Below are 21,973 nucleotides of genomic sequence, written 5' to 3' on the forward strand. Positions count from 1 at the left end.
TTTTCAGCATTGGAAAGGAAAGGTCTGTGAAATTCTGAGTCTCTTAGTGGAAGGCAAGACAAGAGAGTTCTGGGGTGAGGGCTCAGCATGCCAAGAACCACAGTGTCACCTCTGTCCTAGTACTGTGTGTCCTGGGCCACCGCCCACCTGCTCTGGACCTCCACTTCTTTACCTGTGTGAGGGGCTGTGTAGAGGTTTCAGAGAAACCCTGGGATAGCCCCCTGGTCTCCTCAGAGTCTAGGTCCTTGCCCCCAATCTTATGGTGGCCAGCACCTGGTCAACCCAGCCCCGTAGTGAGTCGGACCTGCCAGGGTCCAGAGAAGGACGAGGAAATGCTGGGCTGGACCCTTCCCTGGGAAGCTAGCTGTGGCTAAGCCTGGGAAGGGTTGTACTGAGACTCCTGTGCTTGGCTTTCTCCAGCAGTAGGCTCCCAGCCTTGGGGAGGAAGAATTTCTAGAACATGCCTTAGTGATACAAAGTCTGGGCAAAGAAACAAGGAGTTTGCCTTCTGGTGTCACTTGTATTGTGGTTCCACGATGCCAAAGAGGATGAAAGCTGAGGTCCTCAGAGGCTGGAAATGCAGGGAGAAGACCCCCAGTCTAAGAGGAGCCCACACTGTCTCTGTCAGGGAGATGCAGTGTGAATTCTGGCCAAGTTGATCCTTCAGCAGGTTATTTACCATCACTGAGCCTTAGTGTCCCCAGTAAGATGAGCACATAGTAGCTATAAGGAGTGAGTTACTCTCTGCAGTGCCCCCTGTCTGTCACCCCTTAGGTGATTTCACTTCCCCATCACAACAGCTCTGTGGGGAAGTCACATACCCACCTGACAGTGAGGACTCTGGCTCCAAGAGGCAGAGTGGGCTGCAGTGTCACCCAGTAGCAAGCCACTTTGCTCTGGGAAGAAGGGACAGGACAGTGTTACTACAAAGACTGGGGAGAGTGGATTCTAGACTGCTTGTCCCTTGTTTCCCTTGAATTCCTTCATGCTGGTGAACCCCACAGAGGACAGGTTTGCTACCCGCCAAAGGGGATGCTAATAGCATCTAATAGGTAAAAGCTGGGATGCTGCTCGACACCCCGCAACAGAGAAGTACTGGCCCCAAATTTCAGCAGGGCAGAGGTAGAGTAGTGTGCTCTGCTCTCCCAAACCCAGTGAGCCTGCCTCTTCGAAGGCCTTGCCTCTGTACATGCTGTCTCATTTCCTATGTGTTTGTGAGGGTGGGGCCAGGGCAGTTGAAAGGACTTGGTGGACTGAAGCCAAACCTCTAAGACATGAACCCCCCAAGCTTTGGGAAGCCCCTTTGGGTGCCCTGGCACACCTCCACTACCACCACTCTTCCCCCTGCGCCCAGGGACTGGAATCATATCTCCATCTTTATCATCATTGTCATGACAATGACAGGACAAGGAATATTTGTAGGCATTGACCATTGTGGCCAGAAGCCACTATACTCCTGGCTCCACACTAGAGTTGTACTCATTTTTCAGATGGGAAGCTCAGGACAGTGAGGTCACTTGTCTAAGAACATGAACAGATAAGGGATGAGTAAGTCTCCTATCCCAGTGCTCTCCTGCTGCCCACCTGTCACCTGCAGGTGCCCTGGTAGGCTGCTGAACAGGCTTGCAGACCCTTAGGCAGAGCTTTCCCTGGTCTGGAGCAGTTGGGGGTGGAGACTGCAGATTTGTCTGGTGTCCTGGACTGAAGGAGGAAAGAGCATAAATAATTCAGCTCACTCAACAGCAAACAATGGAAATGTCAGAGAGCAGTGATTGCAACAGAACATTTGGGGCAGGTCCTAATTGACTCTCAGTGGGAGACCTCAGAGGCTGTCTCCAGCTTCCGAATTCCCCACTGCTGGGTGCCCACTAGACTCAGAATTGCAGCCCTGACCTGGAGCTCTACTGCTAGCCCAACACTGGCCCTGCTGTTCTTGGGCAGCAGTGCCACTTTGTGGCTACCTCGGTGCTGCCCTGCCTTTCCTATAGCCCACCTCCACCCCTTTCCAGAGATTGGGGGGAAGTTACTTGAATTGTCTGAGATGTGGTTCCTCATCCAGAAAACAGGATAATGACAGAACCTATGTCTTAGGGCAGTTGTATAGTTTAAATTAGATCATACACGTAAGCTCTTAGTGACTCTGGTACAAGGACCTCATAGCTGTCGCCCAGCCCAGAATGCAGACATGCCTTATCCACTGTACTTTGCTCTGGACAGCTCTGGACAGCTGTGCCTCAACTCCCTCTGGGGGAGGGCTGGTGGTCTGTGAGGTCCATGGTGATTCTGTGGCCACCCCGTTGCTGAGCTCGCACATGGCCCCCACCACAGCACAGGTGGGAATACGCTGTCTTATGAAGAAGCTTTCCTAGAGCCCATGTAGAGTAGGTAGAAGCAGACAGCCAGAAGACAGAGAAATGCAGATGCCATAGGGTGTGAAAATCTTCCTAAATTGGTACTAGCAGATCCCTCAGCCTGTCATTTCTGAAGGAGAAATAGATGAGTCTCCTCTCTTGACTCAGAGGAGAGCGACTGTTCACATGCTATGATACCTGTCAAGGGCATGGAATGGCAGGGCTTGGGGTGCCCTGCAGAGGGTGGCCCATCTAAGGGCTGTACAGATGCAGGCTGGTGGCAGAGGAGTGGGGCATTCGCCCCACTGTGTCTACCTGGACATCTCAGCCTGTGAAGAGCCTTTGAGACATGTGAGAAGATCGGGATATTCAGTAAGTGGGACAAGTAGGTCAAAGAAAGGTTGGGCCTGGGGTACAGGAGGCAGGAACTCAAGAGTGTTTGTTTTGGGGGCTGCCACCAGGCTAGGCAAAGCTACTTTAGCCAAGTTTTATCTTTTTGAACTTTTGCGCCACTGTCCTAACTTGGGTGTCAAGCTGGCTCTTGGCAGGGGTGAGCAGAGAACCTGGACTGATCACATATAAACTGCACCCTGAGAAGTGGGAGAGCTCCACAAAACAAAACTTCTAAGCTCTTCCTGAGCAAGCAAGCTGGGTCCAAAAAAACCCATCCCATGACTGTGTCCCTTGGCACTGCAGACCCCACACTTACCCTGTGAGTTTTTGGTTCCACCCCACATTCCTCCTGCATAGGCCCTGTTGCCAGAAAACCTCCTTCTCCCCAACCCACCAGCCCTGACACCTCTCATTCTTATATCCTTCCACTTGAGTCCTGACTCTGCTGATATTTCACCAGGTGTGGCCCATGTACCTCAGTGACCACTGTCTCCCTCCAGGTCCCATTTCCTTCCCACTGACCCAGAAGGCTCTCTCTGAAATGTGCATGGTCCCTGCACTTCTCGAGAGGCTCTAAGTCAGTATAAAGTCACAGATGGCCCCAGGCTTCCACACCCTCCTGAATGCTTCAGACCCAGCAAGGATGAGGCCTTGGTTACCTCATACCCATCTGAGCTGGACCAGAACCTTGAGAATGTTGGGACATAAGCAGAAAAATAAGAAATACAAACAAGGCCCACATCTTGGATACCAGAATACTGACATCACCCTCCTCCTCTTCCATCTCTCAAGATGTCTCCCATTTGTCCAGACCCCAGGCTCCCAGGACCCAGTGCATGGCAATTAATTTCTGAGATCTGCCCCCCAGGACTACCATTCCCGGTGTAGCCCCTCCAAGCTCTTTTCTCTACCCCTCCCCTCAGGGAGTCTCCTCAGAACCCTAAAGCCAGGAGGTGGTCCCAGACAGATTCTGCCCTGAACCCTGCAGCACAAACCCCTTGGGGGCTAGAGAACATAAGTAGCAGTCTGCTTTCTTGAAATGGACAAAGGGAAGACAAGTCAAGAACAAAACGCAAATCAATATCTTAATAAATTATCCTGCCGCAGCAGCAAGGTCACTTTGGCTGCCGAGAGGGACTGGGAACCTGGGCAGACCTTGGGGAGCCCAGCATCTGGGAGAGAGGAGACGCTGGCCAGTGTTAGCCCTGTATGGAAGGATGTAAGAAGGGGCTGTCCTCCTGAGGACCTTTATTTCAGGGTTCTCAACCTGGTAGCCTGGGAGATGTTTTGTTTTGCACACGTTTTAATTTGAGCCAGCATTTACTATGACTAAGCTTCTTGGTAAAATTCGGATTTAAAGATTGGCCTGAGCAATCCAGTCTAGCAGCTCTAGCCTCTGTTCTTACATGCTAGTCGTAGTTGGTGCTGTCATTGCCCCTTCAGCTGTGCATGGGCTCCTTGGTTTGCTACAGTCCTCACCCCTCCTATCGCCCCCACTTTCTTGATCATATTAGGAAAATATTGCTCTGTATCTTCACCCCTTCTAAACTGGCAAAAAAAAATTTTTTTAAAGAGAGAGACTTCTTTTTCTTCCAACCAACCTGCCTCACTGATTTACATCACCTGCCTTGGCCCCATGGGCATTTGGTTTTGCAAAACCTTCCCAGCACTTTGCAAAAACCCACCCACTCTGTGTCCCCTCTCTTTGTGTCCCCAACCTGTTCCTTCTCCCCCTGTTTCAGCCTGGCTCCCACCTGTGGCTCCGGCCCTCACCTACAGCCCTGAAATGAGTGTATCTTTCTGGCTGGACTCTTGAGTCCTCCTCAAAGACATGGCCAGAGCTCTTCTCTCACTGGTGTGTGATGTAGCTAGAACTGAACCAGTCACTGCTTTTGTTTGCCAGCCAGTGCTTTTGACTGGCATTTCCATGGTCCCCACAGAGGAGTAAGTGCAGGAAGTTCAGGACTCTCAGCTACAAATGAGAATGACACAACTCAAATCAACTTTCATAAGGAGGAATTTCCTGGAACACACACATGAGATGCAAATACGCAATGACCCTGCTCCTGGTATTCAAGTTGCTCCCCTCAAGTGTGAGCAGGACCCAGATTCAGTTGTAAACAGACTGTGTCTTCTGTCTTGGATGTGCACTCTGTTCTGTTTTTGATCACTTGTAGTCGGGGAAGCGAGCTGCTGTGTGTGGAAAGACCCATATGGTGTGGCAGGGTGACCTCAGTCCAGCAGCTCATGAGGACCTGAGCCTTTCTAGCAGTTGTGTGAGTAAACACGGGCACTGGTCCTCCCTGAACGAAGCCTGCATTTAAGGCTACAGCCTCTGTATTCAGCTGGCCTGTGATCTCATGACAGACCTTGAGCCAGCGGTACCTATCTCAGTTGTTTTCAGATTCCTGTCTCATAGAACCCACAGATAATAAATGTTTGGGGGTTTGGGTTTTTTAGACTGTAAATTTTGAAATAACTTGTTATATAGTGATGTATAATAAACAAACCTGTTGGTAGGCTGGTCTCAGGCCTGAGTAAACCAGGTGTTCGTGTAAGGGCAACAGAGTCAACCTCTCTCCAGCCTGGGGCCCTACTCTGTTTTGTCTCCTCCTATGTTGGGAGAGGGGCCAGCCACTCCAGGTTTACAGTCTCACACTTTTCCAACTCCACCACTCTGTTTGGTGTTACCTAAACCTTCATGGTGCCAGAAAGATGCAGAGCCGGGACTGGCCAGCCCTGGGCCCTCATCCCAGAGCCTATGGTCAGACCCAAATGAACAGAGGAAACTGGGCTGCTATCAGAAGAGCTTTGGCAGGGACCAGATGAGAATAGTCCCAATGCGTGAAATTTAGAACCCTGAGGGCAGGTGAGGCCATCGTGGAGAATAATCTGACAATTAGACTGGAGCCCATGACCCTGAAAGAGACAAGGCCCCTTCCAGAGACAAGAGCTTAGCAAAGCTGCTGAGCTACATCACAGGCCTTGTGAAGCACAAGGAAGAGCAGTTCAGGGAGATCTGCAGCCAGCTTAGATGAAGTGGTAATCATTCACCTTTGTGATTGTTAGAGAACTTAAGGGTTTTGCTGCTTGGGATGCCCTATTCAAGAACAAGACATGATTGCCTCAAGGTAGTTTTATTTACTTGCAGCAAGTATAAGAAATCAGATTCACATTTGAAGCTCTGTTTCCCCTAAGAAAGGCTTAGACTCTGCTTATATACAACATTTGGTCAATTATACATTGATTTTTTTTTTTTTTTTTTTTTTTTTTTTTTGCAGTTGGCTACATTTATCTGGTTGAGTTCCTGTCAAGCACATCCTGTTTACAGCTGGTCTGAAAAATATTGTGCTACACTTTAACATTTAATAAGAATAACATTTAGAAATAACATTTAGAACTACCCAGACCTTGAGACCCATGATGATTCTCTGGTTTGGACTTGGGCAGGCAATCTTAAATTCAGTAGGGTATAATCACAATGCCACAAATTCTAGTAACAAATTCAATCCACACACAAGAGTCCTTCTCATTCCACCTAAAGCTCATTTTCTAGCAAAGAGATCCTTTCACTCGGTCCCCTCTTCAGCATTCTGCCCTCTCAAGGTTTTCTGGAGGCAGCCACCACCTGGCAAAAACTTGAGCTGACCTGCAAGAGTCTGGCTTGAATGTGATGCATATTATTTTCCCTTCCTCAGGCCCTCCTGTATCAGCCATATTTCAGAAACAATCTATGGATGGTTCTAGCAGTTTACAACAAAGATTTATTTCCTGCTCATGCTATATGTTCAGTGTAAGTTGACAGAGAACTCTGGTCTCATTGTCACTCAGGGCCTGGGTGACAGAGCAGCCACCATCTCAATATTGCTGGTCCACCTGCCAGAGAGGAGAAACTTCTGGAAGGTCTCGTGAAAGCAAGTAAATGCTTTGACCTGGAAGAGATACACATTACCTTGTTCACCACTTACTGGTCAGAGCCAGTCACATGCTCCATTTCATCAGGAGGGTGCCAGGAAATGCACCTCCCTTCCCCTTCTCCAAGTTACTCTGGGCTGTCTACCTCTATGCCAATGTCCAGCAGATCCTGGTCACAAGACCTCTCAATCTGGTCTATGATTTCCTTCATTAGGACAAACTATATATTTTTATAACAATCTCATCTCCCAGGCACATTAGGCTCTGACGTGGGACGTGGGAACGGGTCTGCCATCTTGTGAGTCACTGACTTGGATAATGCATAAGACTCCTGAAATGACCAGATCCTCCCTGGTCTTGGATTGTTCTTCTTTCTGTGAAACACCCTGACTTATCAACAATACCCTAGACCTCATCCACACAAAGAGCTATGCTTGATGGATATATTTATGGGAGAAAAGAAACATAATGCCTGCACACATCCACCAAGGATTGCATATCTCTCTACTTTACAAATATATGTATCTTTAAAGAAGAAAAAAGAAGCCCTGGAAAGGTAGCTCAGTTGGTTAGAGCCTTGTGCCAATACATCAAGGTTCTGGGTTCAATCCCTGGTCAGAGCATATACAAGAATCAGCTAATAAATGTATAAATAAGTGGGACCACAAATCAACATTTCTGTGTGTCTCTCCCCCTCCCGCTCTCCCTCCTCCCCTTTTTTCCTCTCTCTAAAGTCAATCAGTACATTTTTTTTCTAAGAGGAAAAGCATGCCCAGAACTCTTAGCTTGGAGGGAAGCACTGTGATGATGGGAGTGTATGGTGAAAGCAGAAAGAGAAATACTTGGTATTGATCATATCAATAGATGCTGAAAAAGCATTTAACAAAATCCAGCACCTATTTCTGATTAAAGAAAAAAAAAGCTCAGCAATCTGGGAATAGAGGGATCATATCTTGACATATTTAAGGCCACATATGAAAGAACTACACCCAACATTGTACTCAATGGGTAAAAATTGAAAACATTTCCCTTAAGAACAGGAACAAGACAGGGATGCCCACTTTCGCCACTCTTATTTAACATAGTACTGGAAGTCTTAGCCACAGCAATCAGACATGAAGAAAAAATAAAAGGGATCCAAATTGGAAAGGAGGAAGTGAAACTGTCATTATTTGCACATGACAAGATATTACATATAGAAAACCCTAAAGACTCCATTAAAAATCTACTAGACTTACTAAATGACTTTGGCAAAGTAGCAGGATACGAATTAACGTCAAGAAATCAATAGCATTCTTAAAACCAATGATGAATTCACAGAAAGAAAAACTAAAAAATAAATGTCATTTACTATCTCAGCAAATAAATTAAGATACCTAGGAATAAACTTAACCAAAGAAGTAAAGGATCTATTTGCAGAACACTACAAGACATTGAAGAAAGAAATAGAGGAAGATATAAAAAAGTGGAAGCACATACCTTGTTCATAGATTGGAAGAATTACCATCATTAAAATGTCCATATTACCCAAAGCAATCTATAGATTCAATGCAATCTCTGTCAAAATACCAACGGCATATTTCACAGAACTGGAACCAATACATCGAAAGTTCATATGGAACCAAAAAATATCTCAAATAGCCACAGCAATCTTGAAAAAGAAGGACAAAGTAGGTAGGATCAAAATACTGGATATCAGGTTATACTACAAAGCTACTGTAATCCAAACAGCCTAGTACTGGCACAAGAACAGGCATATAGACCAGTGGAACAGAACAGAGACCCCAGAAATGGACCCAAGACATTATGCTCAATTAATATTTGACAAAGGAAGCAAGAGTATACAATGGAGTAAGACAGCCTCTTTAATAAACGGTGTTGGAAAATTGGACAACCACATGCCAAAAAAAAAAAAAAAATTAAACCAGACCATCAACTTACACCCTACACAAGAATAAACTCAAAATGGATAAAAGACTTAAATATGATACGTGAATCCATAAAAATCCTAGAAGAAAATGTAGGCAACAAAATTTTGGACATCATATACAGCAGAACTTTCACTGATATATCACCTAAGGCAACAGAAACAAAGGAAAAAATGAACACATGTGACTGCATCAAACTCAAAAGCTTCTGCATAGCAAAAGAAACAATCATCAAAATGGAAAGGCAACCCACTGTATGGGAGAGCATAATTGCCAATGATATATCAGATAAGGGGTTAATTTCCAAAATGTATAGAGTGCTCATACAACTCAACAAAAGAAAGACAAAGAACCCAATTAAAAAATAAGCAGAGGAGCTAAATAGACACCTCTCTAAACAGGACATACAAATGGCTAAGAGACATATGAAGAATTGCTCAACATCACTAATCATCAGACAGATGCAAATTAAAACAACAATGAGGTATCACCTCACACCTGTCGGAATGGCCGCAATCAACAAATCATCAAACAAGTGTTGGCGAGGGTGTGGAGAAAAAAGGGACTCTAGTACATTGCTGGTGGGAATGCAGGCTGGTGCAGCCACTAGGAAAACAAAAAAATTAAAATTGAACTGCCATTTGACCCAGGGATCCCACTTCTAGGAATATACCCTGAGAACCCTGAAACACCAATTAGAAAGAATATATGTACCCCCATGTACATAGCAGCACTATTTACAATAGCTAAGATGTGGAAATAGCCCAAATATCCATCAGTAGACAAATGGATAAAAAAGCTGTGGTACATATACACAATGGAGTACAATGCATCTGTAAGAAAGACAGATCTCTTATTCTTTGAGACAACATGGAGGGACCTGGAAAGTATTATCCTAAGTCAAACAAGCCAAACAGAAGAAGAAAGTTTCATATGATCTCACTTATTTGTGGAATATAATGAATATAACAGTCTGAGGAATGGGGTATCCCAGAGATGTGGAAGTGGGGCACAGTCTGAGAATCCCCAGAAGAGGGGATTTGGGGAGAGAGATAAAACACAGAACTTATATGCATGTGTGCATGAACAATGGACATGGACTGCAAAGCTGGGGACAGGGTGGGGAGGGAGAGGGGGGAAATAAGTGGGGGAAAAAAGAGAAACATCTGTAACAAAAATAAATTAATTAATTTTAAAATATATCAAAAAAAAAAAAAAAAGAAAGAAATCCTCAACATCACAAATCATCAGAGAGATGCAAATTAAAACAACAATGAGGTATCACCTCACACTTGTCAGAATGGCCACCATCAACAAATTATCAAACAACAAGTGTTGGCGAGGGTGTGGAGAAAATGGGACTCTAGTACACTGCTGGTGGGAATGCAGACTAATACAGCCACTATGGAAAACACTATGGTGTTACCTCAAAAAATTAAAAATTGAATTTCTATTTGATTCAGTGATCCCACATCTAAGAATTTACCCTAAGAAGCCTGAAACACCAATTAGAAAAAAAAATTATGTACCCCCATTTTTAAAGCAGCACTATTTACAATAGCTAAGATCTGGAAACAACCCAAATACCCATCAGTAGACGAATGGATAAAAAAGCTGTGGTAAAGGAGATTCCAAAATGGCGGCAGAATGAATGAAAGCTACACAAACCATTTCCCAGAACCAAACTGGAATTACAATAAAAATAGACAAATCGTCAGGAAACGGCAACAGAAAATTAGCTTGGAGGACCCTATAACCAGGGACACTGACTCAATCCTGGTAGGCATGTGGAGATGCGAGAGGGGGGCTGGGAGTCCACCGTGGGCAGCGGCCTTAGCTGTGAGCAGCGGCCGTGGTTGTGAGCAGTGCCCTTGGGTTAAACTCCCAAGTGGCTCCACATCAGAGAGCTGGTACAGAGGCTAAAATAGCAACAGCCACATAACTTGGGATCCAGCAGAGGGAGGGCAGACTGGACTGGAACTGTGTAGGGACACTCAGGATTTGGAGGGTGCTCAGAGTTTTTGCTGAATTGCAGCCACTCAGTATGGTGGTCATCTTACTCCTTCCCAGGGTTCTGGGGAGAGGCAGCAGCAGCCCCTTCCTTCGACATTCAACTCTACCTGGTGAACATTGAAATGCTAATTGAGGCCCATTAACCACCAACATTTGCCCCACCCTCGGGAAATCCTCTTACACTGAGCACCTGAGGGAGTTATTTTATTCAACTGAGAACCCAAGGCTCTGCAAGTAACTACAACTGATAGCCTCCAGGCAAAACTCTAGAGGATAACTATACCATTCCCTGGCCTAGCAATTTTAACCAGGAAAGTAAGACTTGACAGTGGTGTTTAAAGTGGGTCCTCCTCCCTGCCTCATCCAAACCCAGGAGAGGGAGCCACAAACAGCAGAATACCAACACCCACAGGAAAAATTTGGCAGGCTCCAAAGCCCACTGTGATAGCCAAAATGGTGAAACACAGAAACAAAATCCAAATGAAAGAACAAGAGACCTTTACTGAAGAGGAGACAAATGAGGTGCAGTTAGGCAAGTTTACAGAACTAGACTTCAGAACCATGATCTGGGGGAAGCTCAACAGCATGTGTAAGGACATGAGCACCATAAGTAAAGACATAGAAATGTTGAAAATCAACTAGATTGAAGTTAAAATTCACCAAAAAGAAATGAAGAATGACATATCAGAAATAAAGAACACATTGGAAGATCTAAATAGCAAAATAGATGAAGCCGAAGACCAGATTAGTGAATTAGAAGATAGGGTAGAAAAAAAACCAATCAGAAAACAAAAAGGAAAAAAAAATTAAAAAACAGGAAGACATCTTAAGAGAACTGTGGGACAACTGGAAACATAATAACATTCGCATCATAGGAGTCTCTGGACAAGAAAAATATTAGCAAGGGTTACATAATATATTTGAAGAATTAGTAACAGAAAACTTCGCTAAATTGGTGAAGGAAGAAGGCATTCAAGTTAAATAAGCACAGAGATTCCCAAGTAAGAAGAACCCAAACAGGCCCACACCAAGACTCATAGCAAAAAATACCAAAAATTAAAGACAAAGAGAGAATCCTAAGAGCAGCAAGAGATAAGCAACAGGTTACCTACAAAGGCAACCCCATAAGGCTCTCAGCCGACTTCTCAACAGAAACACTACAGGCCAGAAGGGAATGGTATGAGGTAATCAAGGTAATGAAAACCAAGGATCTGAATCAAAGACTACTCTACCCACCAAGGCTATCATTCAAAATAGAAGGTCAAATAATGAGCTTCCAGGACAAAAAAAAAAAAAAAGGCTAAGGGAATATATTAACACCAAACCAGCACTGCAAGAAATGTTAAAAGGACTGCTGTAATTGGCAGGAGAAATATGAAGAAAAATATAACCTCACTAAACAGAAATGGTAATAACTACATACATATCAATAGTCACCTTAAATGTAAATGGATTGAATACTTCCATAAAAAGACACAGAGTACCTGACTGAATAAGAAAGCATGACTCATCTATATGTTGTTTACAAGAGACCCGCCTCACAACAAAAGACTCACAAAGGTTGAAAGTGAAAGCATGGGAAAAAAATATTTCAAGCAAATGGAAAGGGAAAAAAAGCTGGGGTAGCAATACTCATATCTGATCAAGTAGATTTCAAAATGAAGACCATAACTACAGACAAAGAAGGCCACTACATAATATTGAAAGGATCTATTTAACAGGAAGTTATAATCTTGATAAACATATATGCACCAAATATAGAAGCAACAAAATATATTTAAAATCTTCTGAAGGACTTCAAAGAAGAAATCAATAGCAATACAATCATAGCAGGGAACTTAAACACCCCGTTGACATCACTGGATAGATCCTCTAGACAAAAAATTAGCAAGAGAACAGAGACTCTAAATGAAGCACTAGACCAAATGGATTTAATAGATATCTACAGAGAATTACACCCTAAATCTATAGAATTCACATTTTTCTAAAGTGCACATGGGACATTCTCAAAGATAGACCACATGTTAGGACACAAACTAAGTCTCTACAAGTTCAAGAAGATTGAAATCATATCAAGCATCTTCTCAGATCACAATGGCATGAAACTAGAAATCAATTGCAACAAGAACATGCAAAGACATTTGAAAAGATGGAAGGTAAATACCATGTTATTAAAAAATGAATGTGTCAATGAGGAGATCAAGGAAGAAATTAAAAACTTCCTGAAATCCAATGAAAATGAACACACAACAACACAAAACCTATGGGATACAGTGAAAGCAGTTCCAAGAGGGAAGTTCATAGCACTACAGGTCTACCTCAAGAAGCAAGAAAAATCTCTAATAGACTATGTAACCTCACAACTTAAAGAACTAGAAAGAAAACAAAAAGAAAACATCAGAGTGAGTAGAAGGAAGGAAATGGTAAAGATCAGAGCAGAAATAAATGACATAGAGACCAAAAACAAAAACAAAATAAACACAATTCAAAGAATCAATAAAACAAAGAGCTGGTTTTTTGACAAGATAAACAAGATTGATGGACCCTTAGCTAGATTCACCAAAAAACAAAGAGAGAGAACCCAAATACACAAAATCAGAAATGAAAGAAGAGAAGTAACAACTGATACCGCAGAAATACAGAAAATTGTTAACAACTACTATGAACAATTATATGGCAACAAATTCGACAATCTAACCAAAACGGATCAATTTCTTGAAATACATAGTCTCCCAAAATTGAACCAGGAAGAGATAGAAAACTTGAACATACCAATAACAACAAAAGAAATTGAAGATGTGATCAAGACTCTCCCAGCAAACAAAAGCCCAGGCCTGGATGAATCCTCGGGGGAGTTTTACCGAACATTCAAAAAAGAATTAACACCATTTCTCCTCAAACTATTTCAAAAAATTCAAGAAGATGGAAGACTTCCAAACTTGTTTTATGAGGCCTGCATAATTCTATTTCAAAACTAGAAAAAGCATTACAAAGAAAGAAAACTACAGGCCAGTATCTCTGATGAACATAGTTGCCAAAATTCTGAACAAAATACTAGCAAATCGGATCCAGCAACACATCAAAAATTATTCACCATAACCAAGTGGGTTTCATCCCAGGGATGCAAGGCTGGTACAATATTCGCAAATCAATAAATGTGATACACCACTTAAACAAAATGAAAGATAAAAATTATATGATCATATCAATAGATGCCGAAAAAGCCTTTGACAAAATCCAGCATCCATTTCTGATAAAAACGCTTAGCAGTGTGGGAATAGAGAAATCATATCTCGACATATTTAAGACCATATATGAAAGACCTACAGCCAACATCATACACAATGGGCAAAAACTAAAAGCATTTCCCTTAAGAACAGGAACAAAACAGGGATGCCCATTTTCGCCACTCTTATTTAACATAGTACTGGAAGTCTTAGCCACAGGAATCAGACATGAAGAAAAAAGATAAAGGGATCCAAATTGGAAAGGAGGAAGTGGAACTCTCATTATTTGCAGATGACATGATACTATATGTAGAAAACCCTAAAGACTCCATCAAAAATTTACTAGTCTTAATAAATGAATTTGGCAAAGTAGCAGGATACAAAATTAACGTCAAGAAATTGATGGCATTTTTATACACCAATGATGAAGTCTCAGATAGAGAAACTAAAATACAATCCCATTTACCATTGCTGCAAAAAAAATTAAGATACCTAGGAATAAACTTAACCAAAGAAATAAAGGACCTATTCACAGAAAACTACAGGTCATTGAAAAAAGAAATAGAAGAAGATATAAAAAAAGTGGAAGCACATACTTTGTTCATGGATTGGAAAAATTAACATCATTAAAATGTCCATACCACCGAAAGCAATCTGTAGTTCAATGCAATCCCCATCAAAATACCAATGACATATTTCACAGAACTAGAACCAATACTTCAAAAGTTCATATGGAACCAAAAAAGACCTCAAATATTCACACCGATCTTGAAAAAGAAGAACAAAGTAGGAGGGATTACAGTACCAGATTTCAGGTTATACTCTAAAGCAACTGTAATTAAAACAGCCTAGTACTGGCACAAGAACAGGCATATAGACCAGTGGAACAGGACAGAGAACCCAGAAATGGACTCAAGGCAATATGCTCAATTAATATTTGACAAAGATGGCAAGAGCACACAGTGGAGTAAGGACAGCTTCTTTAATAAGTGGTGTTGGGAAAATTGTACAGCTACTTGCAGAAAAATGAAACTAGACCATCAACTTAACCCTTACACAAGAATAAACTCAAAATGGATAAAAGACTTAAATGTGACTCATGAATCCATAAAAATCCTAGAAGAAACTGTAGGCAACAAAATTTCAGACCTCATACACAGCAGAATTTTCACTGATATATCACCTAAGGCAACAGAAACAAAGGAGAAAATGAACACCTGGGACTACATCAAACTCAAAAGCTTCTGAACAGCAAAAGATACAATCATCAAAACAGAAAGCATACCCACTGTATGGGAGAGAATAATTGCCAATGATATATCAGATAAGGGGTTCATTACCTATATATATAGAATGCTCATACAACTCCACAAAAGGAAGACAAAGAACCCAATTAAAAAATGGGCAGACACCTCTCTAAACAGGACATATAAATGGCTAAGAGACATATGAAGAAATGCTCAACATCACTAATTATCAGAGAGATGCAAATTAAAACAACAATGAGGTATCACCTCACACCTGTCACAATGGCTGCTATCAACAAATCATCAAACAAATGTTGGGGAGGGTGTTGAGAAAAGGGGACTCTAGTACACTGCTGGTGCGAATGCAGACTGGTGCAGCCACTATGAAAAACAATATGGTGTTACCTCAGAAAATTGCAAATTGAACTTCCATTTGACCCAGTGATCCTACTTCTACGAATATGCCATAAGAAGCCTGAAACACCAATCTGAAAGAATATGTACCCCCATGTTGTAGCAGCACTATTTATAATAGCTAAGATCTGGAAACAGCCCAAATGTCAATCAGTAGATGAATGGATAAAAAAGCTGTGGTACATATACACAATGGAGTACTATGCAGTTGTATGAAGGAAAGAACTCTTGTCCTTTGAGATGACATGGAGGGACCTGGAAAGTGTCATCCTAAGTGAAACAAGCCAAAAAGAAGAAGAAAGTTTCATATGATCTCATTTATTTGTGAAATATAATGAACATAACTGCCTGAGGAATGGGGTAGTCCCAGAATCGTGGAAGTGGGGTACAGACTGTCTATCCCCAGAAGAGGGTATGGTGGGGAGAGATAAAGCACAGAACTTATATGCATGTATGCTGAACAATGGACATGGACAACAAAGCTGGGGAGAGGGCGAGGAGGGAGTGGGGGCAGGTGTCAATGGGGAAAAAAAGGAGAAACATCTGTAACAAAAATAAATTAATTAATTAAAAAGAAAAAAGCTGTGGTAGGATAATACTTTCCAGGTCTCTCCATGTCATCTCAAACAATAAGAGATCTTTCTTTTTTACAGCTGCATAGTACTCCATTGCATATGTGTACATAACAGTCTGAGGAATTGGGTAGTCCCAGAGATGTGGAATTAGGGTACACACTGACAATCCTCAGAAGAGGGCGTGATGGGAGGAGGAAAGACATAAACCACAGACCTTATATGCATGTAGATATAAGCTAAGGACATGGACAACAAAGCCGGGTATGGGGGCCATGGTGAGGAGAGCATCAATGGGGGAAAAAAAGAAGCATCTCTAACAAAAATAAATTAATAAAAATTTAAAAATAAATAAATCAATGCCTGGTGTGAGGAATTGGAGAAAGGGAAGCATGCTGCCTATAGCAGCCTCCCTTCTGAGAGGCTATGCTGTATGTTTTCTTGGGGAGGCAGTTTAGGCCAAGGGATTGAATACAGACTTTGGTTTTAGGCTTCCTGGGTTCGGATCTCAACTCTGCTTTCTACCTTTGTGATCTGGATTAAGTTACTTGACTTCTCCCTGCCTCAGTTTTCCTCTTCTCATGGTAATTGTGAAACCTGAATGACAATGTCATGGTGCAGAGTGTGGCTAGCCTTGGCTATTAGGTATACACCACCACAAAAATGGCATGTGACTGCTCCACTTTGTGGCTTCTGAGGGAACTGGCTCTATGCCCTTGTTTTTTATGGGTCTCCTTTGCTGTATCTGCTGTAGTTTTTCCCTTTTTTTGTTTTGTTTTCTGTAGTTGTTTTCAGACAGGGTGAAAGCATAGGGTTCCATCCCTTTTCTGGGCTGGCATGCAACATTGGAATCTCCTTCTTCCTTGCCCTCTACTCTGTCCAAACTGTGAGCTCTTCGGGATGTAATCCATAAGGCATTTGCCTCTGTCCAAGGTCTGTACCCAATAGGTGCCTGATAGAAGGCAGGGAGACCTGGAAATGGCATGGGCTGAATGGACTATTTTGAAGCCTTAGATGACTTAAGAGCTTTGCTTCAGGTCCTGAGAGGACTAGGCAGGGACCATTGTGCCATCTGGATCAGGCCCCCAGTGGATGTGGTCTGTCAACACTATGGCCTGTTCAGCCCCTCAGCTAGTCCACAAAACACTAACCCCTCTTTTATCTCTCCTCCCCTGTAGTCCATGAGCCTTATCGAGATCGGGAACCCCTCTCAGAGCCTGGAGAATGTCTGCCGCTGGGCCTACCTCCAGCAGAAGCCAGATACAGGTCACGATGAATACCATGATCACGCCATCTTCCTCACACGGCAGGACTTTGGGCCTTCAGGCATGCAAGGTGAGCTTGCTCCTGCAAGGGTTCAGAGAGGAGAGAGGCTGGGCATGAGCCACTGACCCTGTAAAGATCCTAGAAACCTTGGTCCAGGCCAGGGTAGGGTATCAGGGCGAGAGGGCTGTGGCCATCTCAGCCCTGTAAGAGCGTAGATCAATGCTAGTGACCCCTGGCTCTCAAAAACCACCAGGGCCTCTGCATTTCCCCTAGGAAACCATATCCCCCAGGAGGAACAGTGAACATCAGAGGTGGTAAAGTGGACAGAGTCTGGGGCTGGCAGCCAGACACCAGATAGAATCTGAGGCTGAGTTTCAGAGTTGTTTGTTGCCCCCAGTTTTTAAAAATCAAATTTGAATAAGATTTTGACCATTAAAATTTTAGATATTTCACTTAAAAATTCAAACTATGTAAAATTGACAGATCTTAAAGAAGAAATTAATAAATCTACAATCATAGTTGAAGATTTTATTGTATTTTTCTTACTAATGGGAAAAAAACCATAAGAAAAGTACTAAGGATACAAAAGATTTGAATTAAACAATTGGACTTAATTGATATGTATAGAATTCTACACCAAACAACTTGAGAATACCCAGTCTTTATGAGCATAGATGAAAATAGACCCAAACAGACTATGCTGGGCCATAAGGCGGTCTCAACAGAATACAAGAGATCAAAATCACACAGAATATATTCCCTGACCAGATTGGAAAAGAAAGATAACTTGAAAAATTATATATGCCTGGAAACTAAATAATATACTCATAAATAATTCATAGTTCAAAAAAGAAATAACAGTAGAAATTAATATATATTTTTAAACTGAAAGATAATGACAATATGATATATGAAAACTTGTGAATGTAACTAACACAATGATTAGATTGATGCTTGTAGCCTTTATTTATAAATGCCTAATAAAGGGTATTTATTAGGGAAAAAAGGCTAAAAAATTAATCATAGAAACATCCATCTGAAGAAATTATAAAAAGAACATTAAACTAAACTCAACAAAAATAGAAGGAAGGACATTATAAAGGTAAAATTTTAAATCAAAAACAGTAGTGCAATAGAGAAAATAAATAAAAACTGGAATTTGCTTCTTTGATAAACATGAATTAACACAGAAAAACCCCTAGCAATACTAATTTTTAAAAGGAAACAAAATACAAATTTACTAAAATCACAAATGTAAAAGAACATCATTGCACATTTTACTTTAAAAAGATAATAAGATAATGAGAAGGTATTTTGAACAGCTTTGTATCAATAAATCTGTCAATTTAGATGAAAGGTACAAATTCCTTGACAAAACATAAAATCTGATTAGAAAAATAGAAATCTGAATACTTGTATCAATTACAAGTATTGAATTTGTAATTAGAATCAATCTTTCCTTCAAAGTTAACTCCTGTATTTGATAGCTTTACCCAAAAATTTTTTCTAAGTTCTAATGAAGAATTATATCAATCTTACACCAACTCCCACATAATGAAAAAAGAAGAAATATTTTTCCAACTAATTTTTGAGGCTTGTTAACATTAAAACCAAAATTTAAGGACACATTATAAGAACAAAATTGCAAGCCAATCTCTCTCATGAATATAAATACAAGATCTGAAACAAAAGATTTGATATTACCAAATCAAATTTGGTGCTCTATTTTTAAAAAGGTACTATATCACAATAAATTTCAATGTATTCTAGAAATGCAAGGTTGGTTTAACATTTGAAAATCAATCATTGTAATTTACCACATTAACAGAATAAAGGAGAGAAATGTGTATGATCATCTCAGTTGATCCAGAAAAAAATATTTGACAAAAATCAAGATCCATTTATGATAAAATATCCTGTTGAACTAGGACTAGAAGAACTCTTAATGTGGTAATGGATATTTACCCCCCAAAAGTATAACAAACATCATATATAATGGCGACATGCTGAAAGCATTTCTTCTAGATTGAGAATGGGTCAAGAATACCTGCTATCACTTTTCTTCAATGTTGTAGTAAAGGTCCCAGGCAGTGAAATAAAGACAGGAAAAAATAAATAATATAAAAATCAAAAAGGAAAAAGATCAGACTGTCATTAGAAAATGATATACCTATGTACATAGAAAATCCAAAAGATTCTACAGATAAATCACTAACATTATTAAGTAATTTTTTGGATATCATGTCAATATATAAAAATCTATTGAATTTCTGTATTCTAACAAACAAATTAAAATTTAAAAACTACTACCACTTACAATAGAATAAAAAGCAGCCAATACCTAGGATTAAGTCCAAGAAAATATGTCCAAGACATAGACTGGAAAACTGTAAGACATCTTGACAGAAATTATAAAAGATTAAATCAATTAAAAGGTATGCCTTGTTTATGGATGGGGAGACTCACTATTGTACAGATACCAGTTTCTCCAAATTGTTCCACAGGTCAATGCTGGTGTGCTCAGTTTCAGCAAGATATTTTGAAGGTACTGATAAGTTGATTCTAATGTTTATACAGAAATGCAATGGGCCAAGAATAGCCAAGAACAATTGAGGAAGAAAATCAAAGTACTCAATACTTATAAAAACATAATAGTTAAAGAGTGTAAGCTTGATACAAGTATTGACAAATGTGTATTAGAACAGAATAGAGTCCAGAGTTGAACTTAGACACAAACACCACAATGGGATGCTTGTGGGAACAGGGACTATGATTCCAGTCCCACTGAGCACAGAGCAAGGCTTCTAGTTGGTATTGGTGTCTTTTTCATTTTGAGAGACTGCTCACACCCTTTCAAGGCCTGCAGCAGTGTGGCCATCTGACAAACAGAGCACTCTGTCAGTCTTGTTATGGGAAAGAGCTCTAAGGGGGAGCAGAGATGTTCGAAAGGAGAGAAAGCTGTCCCAGAGGAGAGAGAGCTTTTATATTAAGTGACCTCATTCTTTATTTCAAAATGTGAAAGAATCAACAGGTGACTAAAGGAGGTATTGGGTCAATTCTTTTGGATGACAGCTGAGAAGTACAGCAAGGATGTACAGGCAGACTGGTCTTTACAAAGTGAACCTTTTATTCCTTCTCTTTCCTCCATGGGAAGCCACAAAGATCTGGAGACACCACCCCACCCCACCGCAGAAGAGATTCTATATGTGCATTTTTGTTTTCTTCTGTTTTAAAAATTATCATACAATAAAATTAGGTTTCCCTCCCCCCCAAAATAAAAATAAATAATTAAATAAAATGAATAAAAATGTGAAAAGACAACTGAGTATTATCAGACTTTAAAAAAATAAAGAAAGAGGGCAGTGGAACATGGCAGCAGGCAGGACCAGAGTGAGGGTGAGTGTGTGAGTGTGAGTGAGTGGTGAGTGGATGTGAGTGTGGATGAGCAACCACACAGAAGTGCAGAAACTTAGGGCAGATGGTTCTGATGCTGTGGATGAAAGAGCAGCCAGCTCTGAAGCACTGCTGCCAGCAGCAGCAGAGGATCAAGATCTGAAGCTTGAGAGCAGATACTGAACCTCTACAGCCACAGGAGCAGATAGGAGTGGAGCCCCACCCCCACCAGCAGCAGAGGCTCAAGAGCCAAGTGTCATCCCGCTCCCAACAGCAACAGAGGTTCGGAAGCTGAAACCCATCTCACAGCAGCAGCAGCAACACCAATCAGGATCCAAGCCCTTCCAGGCAGCAACAGTGCCTAGGGACCATACATCCCAGCAGTCACCAGCCAGACCCATGCATCCCAGCAACACCTACAATGACAGATGAACACCAGCCTCCAGCAGTCAATCCTCCTGGACCCACAGAAGAGGAGAGGTACCAGTTGGAGGGCTGCACCATAACAGACTGGGAACCATAGCAATCTAATCTGATATACACCAACCTGCCTACATGTCTGAACATGCCTCACCTTGCCCTGAACTACCAGACTGTCAAAATGGTGAGACAAAGAAGCAACCCCCAAATGAAAGAAAATGAGGAACCACCAGAAAAGAAGCTACATGAAATACAGGAAAGCAGTTTGTCATATAAAGAATCTAAAGCAATAGTTTTAAGAGTGCTCAAACAATTTAGTGAGAACTACAAGCAACTTAATGAGAACTACACCATCATAAAAAAGAGGTAGAAAATGTGAATAAAAATTAAGTGGAAATAAAGAATGACATAGCTGATATAAAAATACCTTGGAAAAAATCAACAGTGTATTAGAAGAAGCTGAAGACCAAATCAGTGAGTTATAAGACAAGGTAGAAATAAACACCATATTAGAGCAGCAAATGGGGAAAATAATTTAAAGATTAGAAGGAGAGTATAAGGGAGCTTTGAGACAAAATGAAATGCAACAACATTCACATTATAGTGGTACCAGAAGAAGAATTGGAAAAAGGAATAGAGAACCTCTTTGAAGAAATAATGACAGAAAACTTCCCTAACCTGGTGAAGGAAAAAGTCACACAAGTCCAGGAAAAACATAGAGCCCCAATCAAGATGAACCCCAAAAGACCCACATCTAGACATTTCATAATTAAAATTGCAAACGTTAAAGATAAAGAAAAAATCTTAAAGGCAGAAAGATTTAGAAAGTTAACT

The 21,973-nt window shown here is 41.3% G+C and overlaps 1 protein-coding gene across 1 annotated transcript in view; it reads left to right on the forward strand.

The window, feature by feature from the left end:
* ADAMTS2 (ADAM metallopeptidase with thrombospondin type 1 motif 2) overlaps positions 1 to 21,973 on the forward strand; it is a 382,685-nt gene that overhangs the window by 258,421 nt on the left and 102,291 nt on the right. The window contains exon 6 of the mRNA XM_036240254.1: positions 17,239 to 17,395. Coding sequence (XP_036096147.1) covers positions 17,239 to 17,395 — 157 coding nt within the window. The remainder of the gene's footprint in view (positions 1 to 17,238; positions 17,396 to 21,973) is intronic.

This window comes from Molossus molossus, unplaced genomic scaffold (assembly GCF_014108415.1).
Source record: "Molossus molossus isolate mMolMol1 unplaced genomic scaffold, mMolMol1.p scaffold_m16_p_4, whole genome shotgun sequence".
In the NCBI taxonomy this organism is placed as follows: Eukaryota; Metazoa; Chordata; class Mammalia; order Chiroptera; family Molossidae; genus Molossus; species Molossus molossus.